This window comes from Choloepus didactylus, chromosome 20 (assembly GCF_015220235.1).
Source record: "Choloepus didactylus isolate mChoDid1 chromosome 20, mChoDid1.pri, whole genome shotgun sequence".
Lineage (NCBI taxonomy): Eukaryota > Metazoa > Chordata > Mammalia > Pilosa > Megalonychidae > Choloepus > Choloepus didactylus.
This window is the reverse complement of record NC_051326.1, coordinates 12,014,332-12,030,834: the sequence shown is the minus strand read 5'-3', so window position 1 is coordinate 12,030,834 and position 16,503 is coordinate 12,014,332. Positions and strand designations below refer to the sequence as shown.

The 16,503-nt window shown below is 33.3% G+C and overlaps 1 protein-coding gene across 7 annotated transcripts in view; it reads left to right on the top strand.

Annotated features, from left to right (window-relative positions):
* Positions 1-16,503, top strand: part of ATAD2B (ATPase family AAA domain containing 2B) — a 207,189-nt gene that overhangs the window by 16,603 nt on the left and 174,083 nt on the right. For 6 of the 7 annotated variants that reach the window (XM_037812951.1, XM_037812948.1, XM_037812949.1 and 3 more), the window contains exons 2-4: positions 9,314-9,465; positions 14,920-14,969; positions 15,343-15,496. In XM_037812951.1, coding sequence (XP_037668879.1) covers positions 15,411-15,496 — 86 coding nt within the window. In that variant the 5' untranslated portion in view covers positions 9,314-9,465; positions 14,920-14,969; positions 15,343-15,410. Of the gene's footprint in view, positions 1-1,375; positions 1,450-9,313; positions 9,466-14,919; positions 14,970-15,342; positions 15,497-16,503 lie in introns of all 7 variants that reach the window. The other variant, XM_037812950.1, reaches the window with a different exon arrangement.

The window sequence follows — 16,503 nt, the reverse complement described above, 5'->3', positions numbered from 1 at the left end:
GTTGGGTAGTTTCAGGTATTTACTTCTAGCTATTCCAATACAATAAAACCTAAAAAGTGTTATGTATATAGTGCGTAAGAATGTCCACCAGAGTGACCTCTTGACTTCATTTGAAATCTCTCAGCCACCGAAGCTTTATTTCCTTTCATTTTGCATCCCCATTTGGTCAAGAAGATGTTCTCAATCCCACGATGTCGGGTCTGGATTCATCCCTAGGAGTCATATCCTGTGTTGCCAGGGAGATTTACACCCTGGGAGTCATGTCCCACGTAGGGTGGAGGGCAGTGAGTTCACCTGCTGAGTTGGCTTAGCTAGAAAGAGAGGACCACATCTGAGTCTCTTAGGTGCAATAATAAGCAGGTTTAGCCTCTCCTTGGCAGTGACGAGCGTCATAAGGGCAAGCCCCAAGATAGAGGGCTTGGCATACCAAACCGTCAGTCCTAGATGTTTATGAGAACATAAGCAACACTCCCCCTCTAAGGAATTTTTAATTTCTCTTACTCTGGTCTTCTACTGTGGTTCCTTTTCGTAGTTTATATCTATTGATACTCTCTTTGTGTTTCTTTGTGTTTTTTCCCTGATTTTCTTTAGTTCTTTGTCCATGTTTTCCTTTAGCTTTTTGGGCATCTTTAAGACCACTTTTTAAATTTTTGGTATGTCCCAGGTCTTGTTTTCCTTATTGATGGTTTCTAGTGCTTTACTTTTCTCTTTGTCTGGGCCTTGCTTTGTTTTTCCTTGTATGATATGTAACTTTTTGTTGAAACCTGGACATTTTGATATTTTAGTGTGTTATCACTGGAATTTAGACTCTGAGGTGCCTGTTCCTTAAGCTTGTATCCAGCTAATGTTATGACACAGCTTTCCTTGAATTCCAGGAACTAACCAGGAAAAAAGAGAAGACACCTTTCCCAGTTTCCCCGTCTTTGCTCACTGACCTTTGTGAATGTTCTCCTTCAGGGCTTATCTATACCATGAGCTTAGGGGATAGTTCCAGGCCAAAGTGTAGGGCCCTCCCTGATTCTGTGCCTGTGTTCTTGTGTTGGGCATGCATTCCCATGCTCACCCTGAGGGTGACTATAGTGGTTGTATACCTGCAAGTTTAGTAAGGGCATGTGCTTTCAAAAAACAAAGCAGAACATCAGTGCCCAGCAGAGTAAATCTAAACACCTTTCTAATCAATGCCACATTTATAAGAAGTTTAAATGTATGCACAGAAACAATGGGAGAGGCTCCATTAAAAGAGATTTGCACAAATGCAGGATAACCTGTCAGTACAGATTCTTGAGCTGATAGGTAGTTTTTTTGTTAAAATTTTGAGTATAAAATTTTAGTTATTTTTCATTTTTAATTATTCACTATTTCTCCAAATTTTTAGATGAGAGAATTGAGGAGGGGTGATATTTGCCCAAGGACATACAATCATTTGGGAGCAGCAATTCAACTGGAAATGTAAAGTTCTTTCTTTAAATTTTTAAATTTATTTAATTGAGTAACTATCATGTGCCAAACAATGATCATAAAAAGAGTAATAAAACAGCCATGTTCTTACTATCATGGTGCTCTTTCCACTACACCATTGACTTTACTTTTACATGTTTTTAACCTTTTGGCCAAATATTTTACTTTTATATAAAAATTATATTACTTTTTTATATAATTTTATATAAAATTTATACTTTTTTATACTTTTTAATATAATTTTATATAAAAATTTTATACTTTTTTATATAATTTTATATAAATTTTATACTTTTTAATATAATTTTATATAAAAATTATATTACTTTTATATAAAAATTATATTATGTACTTCAGGCAATATGGATGTGCACAAAAGAAACTAAAAGGGCCTTTTCCTGTACCCCTAATTCCTCCAGTTCTTTGTTCCCAGGGACAACCAATGTTAAAGCTGGTGTACGTCCTCCCAGGCCATTGCACAAGGATACATGTATGTGTAGGTTGTGTATATGTATATATTTTTAATGAATGGAATCACACCCTATATGCTATTTCTGGTAGTTGATATTTCTACCTAACTATATATCATATACATTCTTCTCTATCAGTTCTTTTTGATGTCTACTATTCCATTGTATCAATATACCATAATTTATTTCACCATCCCCTATTGGTAGACAATTAGGTTGTCTCATGTTTTTATTATTTTAAGTTATGTAGCAGAAAATTACCTTTCTCCCAAATCCTCGCACTGGAATTTGGGTGAAAGGGCATGTACATTTTAAATGTTTTTGGTTTTGCCAAGCTGTTCTTCAAAGAGGCTAATTCAATTTTATCCCACTCCCCAGTATTCTCAGTACTGGGTATCAGAAGTTTTTATACACTTTTTTACTGGTTGATTTAAGGAGTTAGGTTTTGACTTCCATTAAAAGTAGGGGACTGTCTTATCAAGTATGCCTAGTACCTGACATTAGATGCTTAATAGATTTTGTTTGTGGAAGGAATTAATCATTGAAGATAATTAATAAGCTTATGAAGTTATTTTAATCCCACAAAGCCAAATGAGTTTCCTTGCTTGAGACTGTATCCACTGTCAGACTGTAAATATACCATTTCTTACTTATATCACCTCATCTAATTCTTCTCACAGTCTTATGAGGTAAATAATAGCTTCTGAATAACAGGAGCAATTCAATATAAATTCAGTATAACACTGGTTATGTCCAACTTCTGAGTTTGTGGCATTTTTCAGTACCACATGTCTCTTTCTCAATTTAAGTAATGTAGAATTTTCTGGTTAAAAAAAATTATCTTTCAGAAAGAAAAAAATGTGTTTTAAGTCATTATAGACTGTATCTTTTTACAATTCTTCAGTTAGTTGCTCATTTCCAATTATTTTTTCCCTTTCTGTTTTTTTTTTTTTTTTTAATGATTGTTTAAAAATATTAAGCCAGTAAACCAATTGTTCTTGTGATGTTTGAGGGAAAATTTAGGACATTTTATGTGCCTGCAGTTTCAGGACTTCGTGTAATAATGGTTGACCCTAAGTAAATACTTGGAAGTGTGATTTTTGTTTTCTGCAGTCATGGTAACCACTGCCTCTGTGCATTCTTTTTACAAATAAAGCCACTGCACTCCTAAGCTTTCTCATGAAAACAGGAGTACTTGTAGAAATAAAAGATAGGCAAAAAAGACTTTCATAAAGAAAATTGGAAAGTTGTCATCTAGCTTGGGGGAAAATGTTTTGTTTTCTCTTGCTTGTCTCTTAGACGATCTTTCTCTCATCAGTTATCTTACTCTTTTCAAATTAAAAAAAAAAAATCACTCCCTTTTATAGTTCCTTTTCTTCTATTTAGAAGCAAACCAGGTCATCTTATCTTAAAGAAAATCCTTTCCTTCCCTGATTTTGTAACCTTTTCAGACTGTCTTATTAATTATGACACTTCTTAAAAGAGTAGCTCTATAGTCATTAACCTGTACTTTCTCACCACTCATTCAATTCTTCACCTAGTGATTTCCACCTACATTTCACTGAAAGTGCCCTCAGTAGAAATTATAACCTCCTAATTACAAAATCCACTGGTTTATCAGCTTTTGTTTTGTTTAGTCTTTGGAGCAAAGTTCAACTCCCTCTGTTTGCTCACTCCTTTAATGGAGGCATTTGTTTTCCTGTTTTCTGCCTGCTTATTTTTTTCATGCTGTATATTAGTCTGTTTATAGCCTATGAACCTTTTCTTAAATCAGTTCATTTCACTCCATCTCAGAGCTGCACTGCCCATAGCCTGTTAGACATCTCCCTAGATTTCTGGCCAGAATTCCAGCCCTAACTTGCCAAATCAGAACTCATCATTACATCTCCCCTCTCAACACCGCTGTCACACACACCGCCTTACCCCCCAACAGTAACAAGTTCTTAAACCTACCATCCCGTATTTCCTTGTTTTGGACACTTGTAGCACCAGACACCTACTTATTCTTCTTTCCAAAATTGTTTTTTTTTATTTTGTATTATCAGAATTCTAGCTGAGGCTGTCAAGTCTTGAGTTACTCTCATGGTCTGCTTATTTCCTCGAATTTCTCGTTTTATAATGCTATGCTTGGACATTCTTCTTGTCTTTAGATTTAAGTCCAGGCTTTAGATTCCATAGAAAGACCCTAAATGATGTTCCCGTTGTAATCTTTAAGTATATTCCCCATATCCAGCTCCCCTGTATTCTTCCCTTATTATTTTATGCTTTTGTGTCATATGCCTTTGTTTTTATAAAGTTCTCTCAACTTTTAATATCTTAGTCTCCCTTCAGAGAACCAAAAATTTATTCTTCAAGACCCAACTCAAATTTTACTTCATTTGTGATGCTTTCTTTGACTCCCCTAGAAGGTGAAATTACTTTTTATCACAAAGTACATAGAGCTTCTTTTATTTAAAAAACGGCTCTTATTTTATCTGGTCTTATAGCAAAGTTGTATGACTATTTTTTGGGCTTGTGACCTTGTCATTCATTTATTCATTAAATATGCACCTCTGCTATGTGCAAGGTACAGTTACAGGTTTCAGATATCCTGTAGTGAATAAGACATATATGGTTCCTGCTCTCGTGGAGCATATTTTCTGTTTGGAGACACAGAAGCTTGATAATTACACTGTGTTTAATTACAGTTTTAAGTGCTACAGAGTAATACAGGTAGCTAAAATATTGCTTTTCAGGGTATCTGCCACATTCCAATCTGGCCAGCAAGCCTTTTCTAAGGCAGTGTCCTGCATTAAGCATCTCAGTCAATATTTATTGAATATAAATTTGTCAAATAATTGATAACCAGAGCAGCATGAATTCTCTGCTTCATTATTCTCAGGTTCTTTTGCATAATTTTAGGAGCTTTATGGCAGAATAGTAGTGAGTGTTTGTGGTAGCTGGTGAGTTATAGTTAAAGAGACTAAAACTTGGGGGGGAAAATGATTTTGCAAATTTGAAAACATTATATAGCCATTAAGAAAGCTAGATTTAGAGAAAAATGGCATCTCAGTGGGGGTGATTTTATCTTTTCATTATACTTGTCCTTTCTGTAGCGTTTAGCACTATTACTACTATACTTCTCTTGGAAGTTATCTTATACTTGAACATGATCCTCTGACCATTCTGTGTGCTCCAGTATTATGTTGTTACAAAATATCTTTTCACTCTTACAGTAAACTTGATCCCTTTTTAAAGTTCCTATAATTTATGGTGTCTTCCTTAAAAGGCCCCTATTGGCAGTAATCATTTCTCATTTTTGGCTTTCAGAGAATTACTTCTCTTATAGTACTTACTGTGATAACATGTATCATGGTGGTGACTGTTGTCAACACAACGGATTGTGAATTGAGTTCAAACAAATTTTGAACTTTTCCCCCCTGCTCTCAGTAAATGTTTGTTAAATGAAATTATTTTCTTAGTCTGAGATGTCTTTCCTATTCCTGGATTGTGTTCTGACAGATTGCAAAATGACTGTATTTTGATTGCATAATCTGTTAAACATCTTTGTCATGAAACTGGTGACGCCTTTCCTCTCCTCTAAGGGTTAGGTTATAATTAGCTAGTAAAATGCTTTGAAGATGAAAATGTTAAGGTTGAGCATTATGATCATCCTATTAAAGCTGAACTATTAGTATCAGATTTGTAGGTAAAAGCTTTCCCAAAGCTTGAAGTTAATTAAATGGTGCTGAAGTAATTATTTTAAACCTGTTTGCGTCTTGGTTGTTTGCTTTACATAAATCCCTATATTTCTTTGGAGGGAGGAACCTGTTCTAATGCTGTTTATTCTGAGGGCTCTTTGCAGAGCCCAGTCATGATTGAACCCTCCCACGACAAGAGTGCAGCAATTAGGTTGATGTGCCTCATATTATATTTTAACTATATTATATGCTAGAGTTCCTCACACTTAAGTGTACTAGGAATTGTTTGGAGGCGTGTGTTAAAAATGTCCCACCTCCAGAGTCTGGCTATACAAAGGTAGGTTTCTTTAATGAGAAATCCTGGTTATTTCTGAATGAGGTAGTATGTATAATATTTTGAGAGACACTCCTGAATGGAACTGAAAAAGCCAGTAAAATATGAAAATGGCCAGTAAGTAAACATGCAAAGTCATCTAGGTTTATAGTCAAAGAGTTATGTACTCAGATCATTTAAAAAATTACTAGACTGCAAATATTTTAATTTTTTTTGTCTTTGATTCAAAGTACATAGTACTTGTTGCCATAGTATTTTTGAAATTTCAGTACTTATGGTGCTTTGTGAGAAAAGACAGCTTAGTAAAATAAGTGTGTGAAATGTTATGTACTGTATTTCATACTTAGAGATTTACACTGTGTATGAACATAGTAAAGACTCTTAGAGGTCCTGTAGCAAAGAAACTTGGACCTTATTGTTCCCCCAACTTTTTCTCCTTTATTTATTAAATTTTCCTCTGTTTTACAGTTCTAGTTGATAGCTGGTGGACATTCTCAAACAGTACACACACACATACTGATATACTGATGAGAATATGAAGAGATGGCCACACAAATATATTACTTTTAATGCTAAAGATCTAGAAAGCAGTTTAGCAGTATATACCAAGAAACGTAAAAATGTTCTATCCTTTAATTAATTTAGTCTTTGAGTTCCAAACTTATTTGATCATGAGCCCACTTTTGTTTCCCTTACTAATTCCTTTTACTAATTTATTGAATAAACTTGTGAAAATCTTGTTTGCTACTTTTGCTTGGTATTGTGTGGAAAGAAAGAGAAATAGAGGTATGTTTTTGTAATTAATGAGCTTAATATCTTGCTAGAATTTTTTATCATTAAATTCAGTTTTATTGAAATATATTCACATACCATACAATCATCCATGATACACAATCAACTGTTCACAGTACCATCATACAGTTATGCATTCATCACCCCAGTCTATTTTTTTTTAATTCAGTTTTATTGAGATATATTCACATACCATACAGTCATCCATGGTGTACAATCAACTGTTCACAGTATCATTATATAGTTGTGCATTCATCACCCCAATCCACTTTTGAACATTTTCCTTATACCAGAAAGAATCAGAATAAGAATAAAAAATAAAAATAAAAAAGAGCACCCAAATCATCCCCCCCATCCCACCCTCTTTTTCATTTAATTTTTGTCCCAATTTATCTACTCATCCATCCATACTCTGGATAAAGGGAGTGTGATCCACAAGGTTTTCACAATCATACTGTCAACCCTTGTAAACTGCGTTGTTGTACAGTCATCTTCAAGAGTCCAGACTACTGGGTTGGAGTTTGATAGTTTCAGGTGTTTACTTCTAGCTATTGCAGTACATTGAAATCTAAAAGTTAATATCTATAGTGCCTAAGAATGTCCACCCGAGTGACCTCTCGACTCCATTTGAATTCTCTCAGCCATTGAAACTTTATTTTGTTTCATTTTGCATCCCCCGTTTGGTCAAGAAGATGTTCTCAGTCCCATGATGCTGGGTCCAGATTCATCCCCAGGAGTCATATCCTGTTTTGCCAGGGAGATTTACACCCCTGGGAGTCAGGTCCCACAAAGTGAGGAAGGCAGTGAGATCACCTGCCAAAGAGGCTTAGTTAAAGAGAGAGGGCCACATCTGAGCAACAAAGAGGCACTCAGAGGGAGACTCTTAGGCACATTTATAAGCAGGTTTAGCCTCTCCTTTGCAGTAACAATCTTCATAGGGGCAAGCCCCAAAACAGAGGGCTCAGTCCCCAGTGTTTGTGAGAACATCAGCAACAATCCAGGTGAGGAAGTCCAACTTCTCCACATCTTCTCCCAGCTCCTCGGGGGGTTCCCGAATATGTATTTTTATTCTCCGCCCAAATTACTTTGGAATGTGTTGCTATTTCTCTCTAACCTATACAGACCTGCTATTTCTCACTTCCTATTCAAAGTTCCATTAATTGTGGTGTTTGAACAAACTGACTACATAGAAGTTATATTGTTTAGAAAATATAGATCCTACACCAAATAAACATTTCTTCCCTTGGTCTCACATGGAAGTTGAAGTTTTAACACACAGTCAGTTTCACCCTTTACCCTTTGGCCTGATTTGCCCTAGTCTTAACCAGATCTGCTTCATTCATATCTCTAATTGAAGCCTGCGCTCTTTTTCAGCTTTTTTTTTTTTTTAAACAGTTGCTATATGCATTAATACTGACATTCATATCTGCTGAGCTCTAGCTCTGAGTTTCAGGTGTCACGCAGATACCCAATGTTCCAGAGACCAATCAGGTTATACACCAAGGGATCAACATCTCAGATTTGGAGACAGCCATTATAATTAAGGAATAGATTTGACTGCTGTAAGAGCTTACAATCTAGGGACCATTACAGTAATCATTTCCCTGTTAGGCTGTGCTCTAAGATTCAATTCTGAGTTTACACATTGTAGTTAATCCATATCAGTGAGGCATTATAGTGTTTGCCTTTGTTTCTGGTGTACTTCACTCAAAATGCTATCTGCAGGATCCATTCATGGTAGGTGGAGGTTTTGAGGAGGAACTGGATATTGGTGAATTATAAGAAGAACTCCCCCCAAAATACTAATCAAATACAAGGGGAAAAATTATGACTTCGTAGTGGAGAAACCTGGGGACCCCCAAGGCCAGGTGATCAAGGATAGCATCTGTGAGGAGAAAGGTAGGTATATTTCCCTGATAGGAGCTTACCATCCTATTCACATATTCTTTCCAAGAATGTGTATATCCAGAATCTAGCTATGGAACTTCAGATCCAGATTGAGAATCATCTACACTGAAAGGCCTCTACTTTTTAAGACAGTCAAGGGCATGAGAGATAGTTAAAGACTGAACTGTTCCGGATTGAAGAAGATCGAGGAGATCTGACAACTAAGTGCAATGTGTGTTCCTGAATAGGACCAGAAAGGAACATTTGTAAAATTTGAATGTCTCTGGGTTGTATCTGTCTTGTATTAGTGTTGATTTCCTCTTGGAAGGGTTGTATGGAGGTAATATAGGAAAGTATTCTTGTTTTAGGAGGTACACCCTGGTGGAACATTTAGGAGGGGATGAAGCGGTATCAGAAAAAGATATACACACACACGCAGCTCTTTTGTAGGTGCGAAACTATTTCAGAATAAAAGGAAACTAAATATTTTTATGATTATAAATTTGATCTTTCTAATTTTCTTTTTTGTTTCTATAGAAAGAGATTATTATTATTTTTTTTTTTTTGCTTTGTAGTGTGATTCATTCAGTAATTATTTGGTTGAATAAATAATATTCTGATTATCCAAGAATATTAAGAATTTCATATGTTTTAATAGGAATAACAGTATACATTTTAATCTTGTCTTTCAGAAGGCTGAAGCTGATGGTAGTTTAAGTGATAGTCATGTGTCGCCTCCAGCAAAACGCACTTTGAAGCAACCAGATTCTGTTTGCAAAGACAAATCAAAATCAAGAAGTACTGGTCAGCGAGAGGAATGGAACATATCAACTGGACAGGCCAGGTGAGAAGAGAGACTCATTGACTGTTTTTTCATAAATTATTTGCTGTGATCCAGGGCTCCTATTAATGCCGATTTTCTTACAAAACCATTAGTGTCTCAAATACTTATAAATAAATTGTATTAAATGTTATATTTTATAGTTTTTGTGTGTAATTCTGTTTTGTTGAACTATGCTAGAAAATAAAACATTTCTTTTATACAGATATGTTATATAGTAATAGAAACAATTATTACTAAAATAATAAGCACTTTGGTGGGACGTCTTGAGTTTGCATACTTATTTATAGTCCTGAAAATTCAAATGGCCGGAATTACATTTTTTATTTGAAAGTGAAATCTCCCCTTTCTAAAATTATTTAATATTCCACTTGAATTTATATACTAAAATTTAATAAAATTTAAATTGTTTCAAAGAAATACTTTACATCCGTTAGTGTCTTTTCAACTTAAATTTTCTCTTTGGTTCAGTGTTTATTGGGACAACTTAATTTACTCAGTTTCAAGGTAAATGGTGATAATTTAATGTAGATAGGGTTGGCATGCACAGAAAAGACTTAAACATGAAATCGGAATCTTTAGCTTCTGTTCTCCCCAGTCTTTGATGTAGAAGTACTGATGACATGCCAACTATAAAAAAAATTCAGTTTTTTGTCTTCTTTCCTCCTTGAAGTATTTAAAAATGTTTTGATTTTATTTTTGTGTAGGTAAGTTCTGGATTTATTATTATTTAATGGAAAAAATGGGGGTTATGTCTATTGAATGTTTATCACTTGGTGTAATTTTTAGTGGCTGACAAACTAATGGAAAAACTAATTGCTTGAAGGAAGAGACAGCCAATTCATGTTTAAGTTGTACTTGTCATCTTGAATGACACAGTCTATAGTCTTAATAAAACAAAGATGATTGTTACTGTTAATTCCACCTCCCCATCCCAACCCCACCCTCTTCCACCAGAAACTAAAGCACAAAACAAAAGGAGTTAGGAATTATTTGAGTTCTCAGGTATTTGTTATTTTCTAAAGACTTTGACAGACCCTGTAAATTTACTAGTCTCTGAGGGGTCTGTACTTGCTGCAATATATTCCTTAAGAGATACGACTTTATTTTAAATGTTTTATTTTGCTTTTTCTGTCAGTTAAATAGAAAATACATGAATCATAGTCTGTTCCTGCCCCCTCCCCCATTCATCTGTGAGATAAAAACAGGTCAATAGCATAATGGCATTACTTAAAATGAATACGGACATTTAATTACAATTCTAGACTTGCTCTACTTGTTGTAATCTATATTCTGTATTTATTAAAAGTATGAATCAGCCTGCTTTTCCTAGATATGTTTTTTAAATAATGTTCTTTCAGTGTTAAGTTTGACTTTTCACTAAAAGATGATTTAACAGTTATTCAAGTGTGAATATATAGTATACTAGATTTCCTGTATCCTATCTCCTTAGAGGGCATCTTGTGCAGATTGAATCTTGGTCATGTCTTTTATGTGAAAAAATCCTCAATAATTTTTGGGGAGAAACTGAGAGTTATGCTTCTAGTATGATACTCCTTGTTATAAAAATACTAAGTACATTTTAAATAAAAAGCTTAAGGAAAAAAATAACTACTAATTGACTGATTTGGTTTTGTTAGGATACATTAGCAGTTCACATGATTTTAAAAGCTTTTTTGAGTTAATTTCATTTTGGCATCTAAATAAGTTCTACACTGTTAGTATAAGAATCTTTTGGTGTCTCAGTAGCCTGAAAAGATAATGCTCTTGGACCTATTAGAGTCAAAAGAATTAAATGTTAAGGAAAGCTGGTAGTTAAAAATATTTTAGATAGCTTAAGTATAAAAATCAGGATTTAATTGAAAGTTTATATTTGTTTTTATGTCACAAACCTAAGAATATGTTTCCTTTAATTTTTTTTAAAATGCAATTTTATTGACATATTTTCTCACCATATAGTCAGTTCAAAGTATACAATCCATGGTTCACAGTGTAATCACATAGTTGTGCATTCATCACCACAATCCATTATAGAACGTTTTCATTACTCCAAAAATAAAAAATGTAAAAGGAAACCCAAAACATCCTATACCCCCTTTCTTCCCATGGTTGATCCCTAGTATTGGTGTAGTACATTTGTTACTATTGATGAAAGAATATTAAGATACTACTGTTAACTATAGTACATAGTTTGCAGTAGGTACATTTTTTCCCATATACCACTCTGTTATTAACCCCTCGTAAAAGTGTCATACATTTCTACTGGTTTATGAAAGAACTTACTTATATTTGTAGTGTAAATCACAGTCATCGTCCACCATTAGGTTCACTGTGCTATACATTCCCATATTTTAACCTCTAGCTTTTCCTTCTGATGACATTCATGGCTCTGAACTTCCCCTTTCAACTAATTCTCATACAATTCAACACTATCAGTTGTACTCACAATAATGTGTTATTATCTATCCATTTCCAAATGTTTACGTTCAACATTGTTAAAAATAGTTTTCTTCAGTTTTGTAATCTAACCTCTTTTGAGTGTCTAAGGAAAAATTAACAAAATTCTTTAAAAAAAATTAGAAACATTCATATGAAGGAAAAATTGAATACTGATAAGAATAGGTATTAGTTATGAAAAATAATGAATCCTAATGGACTTTACAAAGACCACTAAATTCTTGAAAGAAATTAGTATCAACTTTAAAGATAAAGGTAAAAGTGGACTTAGAATCTCTTAGTCTTCATAAATGATTTGAGGTAGATTATGAGTTATCATTTGGGGGGAAGGCTTTGTTAAATAATTTCAGGGCCCAAATGTACCCACGTATTTTAATGATTGGTAATTTTTTTAATGAGGAATTTTTTAATACACATTCTTTATCTTATGTAGAAATTCACAATTGTATATGCTAACCTAGATAGATTTGTAGCCTCCAAACAGCAAATATTTTGAGTACCGAATCCCATTTTATTGGCTTTTGTCAGCTGGCATTTATTTAACCATTTCTTATTCTGAGGGCTGTATGTGTATGGTGCACATGTGAGTGCATATGTGTGTGTGTGGCCTGTGGGAGGCAGTCTGGAGAATGTAGCATGCATTTGATGTCTCTAATAGACAGAAAATTAAATATTTGACAGGATTAACTATTTCCTTAAAAGTAGCATTCTTGAAAATTTCCTTTTGTGGTTACATGATGAGGGAGTAGTAAGGTTAAGCTGAGGCAAGTTAGAATTGAAGGGTGGTGGTGATTGGGTAAAATCTTTCAGAACTGGGGCATTTTCTAAATTGAGGTTTAGAACCCTCATAAATCATCAGATGTTTTGAATTTATAAGGGAAAGGGTGAATAAGTACTGATTTTCAAGTCTGGTATTGCGTTGATAATGTGCCTTAGATAACTGAAGCTGTAGAAAATTCTGGTTTAAGAATCATGTGATATAAAATGGTATTCTCATTTAAAAAAAAATTCAGGGAACAGAAATACAGGGGAAAATTGCCCACTACCCCTTAAAAAAAAAACTACAGAACACAACAACAAAAAACCCCACAAAACTAACAAAGGAGCCCTCTTTAACATAAAGGATTTTTTGGAGGGTTTATTTAAGCAGTGAACCGAACTGGTTACATTCTACGTGATCTACTTTTGGGATCATCGATTTACAGAGACTTTAGATAGATGTTATGTAGGCAAGCCAACCCTCTCTCCTTATGGACCCAAGTATTTCATGTTCTCTCTCCTTTTTTTCTTTTTAACACTCTCCTTTTTATAAAGACAAATGATAATGGTGAAATGATGACAATAATCCATGACTCTAAGGTAACTGGATTGATTGAAGACCAAGTTTTTTTTTTTTTTGTTTTTAAACATGTCTTTTATTAGCAACCAAATAAAAGCTAAGAAAGCATTGTCTTCTTCAGAGTGAACAAAAAGCTTATTGTGCTGTTTTCCCAGTGATGTTTCCATTATTCAGAAAAGTTTTAGATTTCTTTTGAGGGATGATTTTCAGCTCTGCAGTCTTATTCTTTCGAATAATTTAAGTGATATAAAATTTTAGCCATTTTTTGCAAACAGCCAAAACTTATTTGGACCAAGATTTGTGAAAAAATTGTTCAAACTGATAATACTTTGTTGGGTAAAAGCCAAAGTGTAATTATGTAGTTATAAAATTGTTTTTTCTATGTAGTTTTAAATGCATTTTAAAAGTAATTCTAAAGAATTCCAGAAAAGTATTGTGTAATGGTAGCATTGTTAAATAAATGTGTAATATTCTAAGGTCTGACCTATTAATACATTATTTTTATTACATTAGAGCCACATTCATGCTCTGGAGAATCATTTACATTGTGTACAAAGGTGCTAAAAAATAAAATGCTCCTCTAGTTGGAGAGGTAGTATATTAGGACAAGGTAGATTTTTGTTTGTTGTTTTTGTCGGGGATGGGAAGAGGGACTGGAGTGTTTTTATTTTTTGTTTTTGGTAGGCTGAAGACATGATGGTTTGAGATTTTCTTCATACCCCTTAGTCATCCTTGCTGTGGCCTTTATTGTGCAGGGGCATTGTGATATATATTTATTTATAATTTTACATAATGAGCACTGGAATAACCAAAAATGTTGGAATATTTTAGTTACAAATTTGTGTAAACGACATAGAATAGAACAGGAGATAATCATATATATTTACTGTTTTCTGAATGTCTTCCCCTTGTTTTTTGATTGTCTTTGAAAATAATGATTGTTGAGTATTTCGGAAATACTTTAGTAAGTTTATATTGACAGCACTTTCATTATGTAGCAATTTAGTTTTCCTTTTTGAATTTTCTGATTATACTAAGGAATACTGTGACTTTCTTTCTTAAGTCTTCATATTTATGACCATTTTAGTATCTTCCTAGTGACTTAATGTCTCTTCCTCTACCCAAAAGGGAGAATTATAAAATGTCTGTTTTGAGAAATCACTTAAGTTTTCATTTATTAGTTTAAAATGTATAATAGAATATTTTGAAGAATTTGTTAAATAATATCAGTGTTAATGTGCTTTTTTTTCTTTTACAATTTATTGTTTGAATAAGTTTATCATGGTTTCAATTTTATTTTGTTAACCAAAACCAATGGTAAATATCTGTGACCATTGCTACTTATGACATCACTTAATTTCGTGGTGCATGAGAAGCTTAAGCCTTTTCATTGTAATTTTAATTTATTGAGCTGAAGGCAAAGTTCACTTTATACTGTTATGAAAGCTTTTCCTAAAGTAATGAAATGGCTCTTAACTAGCTAGTGTATTTTCTCATTGGTATCTTTTCAATCTTAGAGTAAAAATGTTATCTTTGCTCTTGACAAAGTAACAGTATATTACTAATATTTTAAAGATTAAAATAATTCCAGCAGTACTACATTTCTTGCTTCTTTAAATGATTGTTGATGTGTTTGCATATTAAATATAATTGTGTTCTAGGTTAACTTCTCAGCCTGGTGCTACATTACCAAACGGACATAGTAGCTTATGTGAGTATTCTGTCATAAAACTGATTAGTATTGAAATTCTTGTAAGGGTATTAAAGTAAGCATTAAAGTGGGGAGAAATAGAGTGATTTTAATAGTATGCTCAGCATACACTTGGAGATGGCTGGATTTCTGACATAAAACATGTAATTATTACATTTTGAGATATCAGTCACAAGTGAAATAATTTTAATTATGGCAGATTACTTGTTGAACAGTTATAGAAATTTTAGATTATTGAATATTAAAGCCATTTAAGAAGCTATATTCAGTTTTTTGTAGTCATTTAAAAGTAATTTCTTGATTTTTTTTTTTCTTTTCTTTCTTTTTTTTGGATACTGTGTATTTTGAAATGGAAATATTTCTCTTCTTATAGCCCTTCGAAGCCATCCCCTTCGAGGGGAAAAGAAGGGAGATGGGGATCTTTCTTGTATAAATGGTGACATGGAAGTCAGAAAAAGTTGTCGTTCCAGGAAAAACAGATTTGAAAGCGTGAACCAGAGTTTGTTATTTGATCAACTAGTAAATAGGTATGAATGTTTTTGCAGTAAGCAGTCTCATTTAACTATTTGATTTTTAAACCAATTATATTGTAAAAAATAACTCAAGCACCAACTTAACAGTAAATACAGTTCGTTTAAACTGAATTTGAATTATCAATGGTTAGTGATGTTTGTCAGTTTTTAGTCACTTAACTAGGTTTAAATATAACTTGTGTAATAGCTAAATTTTCCCATACCTTTTTTAAGTTCTTGTGCATTGATTATATAAATAGTAATTATATTGTCCTCACTTTTATAGCTCTTTGATGTTTGCTCATTTAACATTTATGTTTTTGACCATTTTCCAGTTCCTGATAGGTAGTAAGTAGTAGTTTTGCTTAGTCAAGATTTTGAGTTGAAGGTGTTTTGAGGCTGTGTTTGTGGACTGAGTTTTTTAGTGAATGAGCCTAGCAGAATGCTTAGCATCTACATCCAATGAAACTTTATTCTTCTCAGATAATATATTATCCTACTTTATCCTTAAAACAGCTTGTTAAAGTTGGTCAGCATAATCCTTATTTGACAGGAGAGGACATTATATGTTTTAGTGGTAATGTCAAATTTGGAGATTATGTTTATTTGTTAAGCACTTAGATCAGCATTGGGCACACAGCAAATGCTATATAAGTTTTGTTAAAAAGAAATAAAATTTATTAAGATGTTTACATTATTTTGTGGATGTCAGTGTTCTAATATCTAAAAATATCTGTTAATCTCGTTAGCTTTAAAGTTACAAATCCTTTTATTTTGTACAGTTCTTAACACATCTTTAAGGAAAATATTCAATTGGTTATTATTTTTTTATGTCAGTGTCACAGATATCACTGTCAGTTATGTGTGGAGGTATTATGGGTTATTTATTTGGAGCCTTACATGTATTTTAAGGTAGAAGATGTTAAGAGTTACTACCACATAAATTTGCTTTGATAAGTTTTTGTTTCCTTTTTGTAAATTAAGTCCTCAGGTTCTATAAACTGTTGTAGACATTTTTGTTC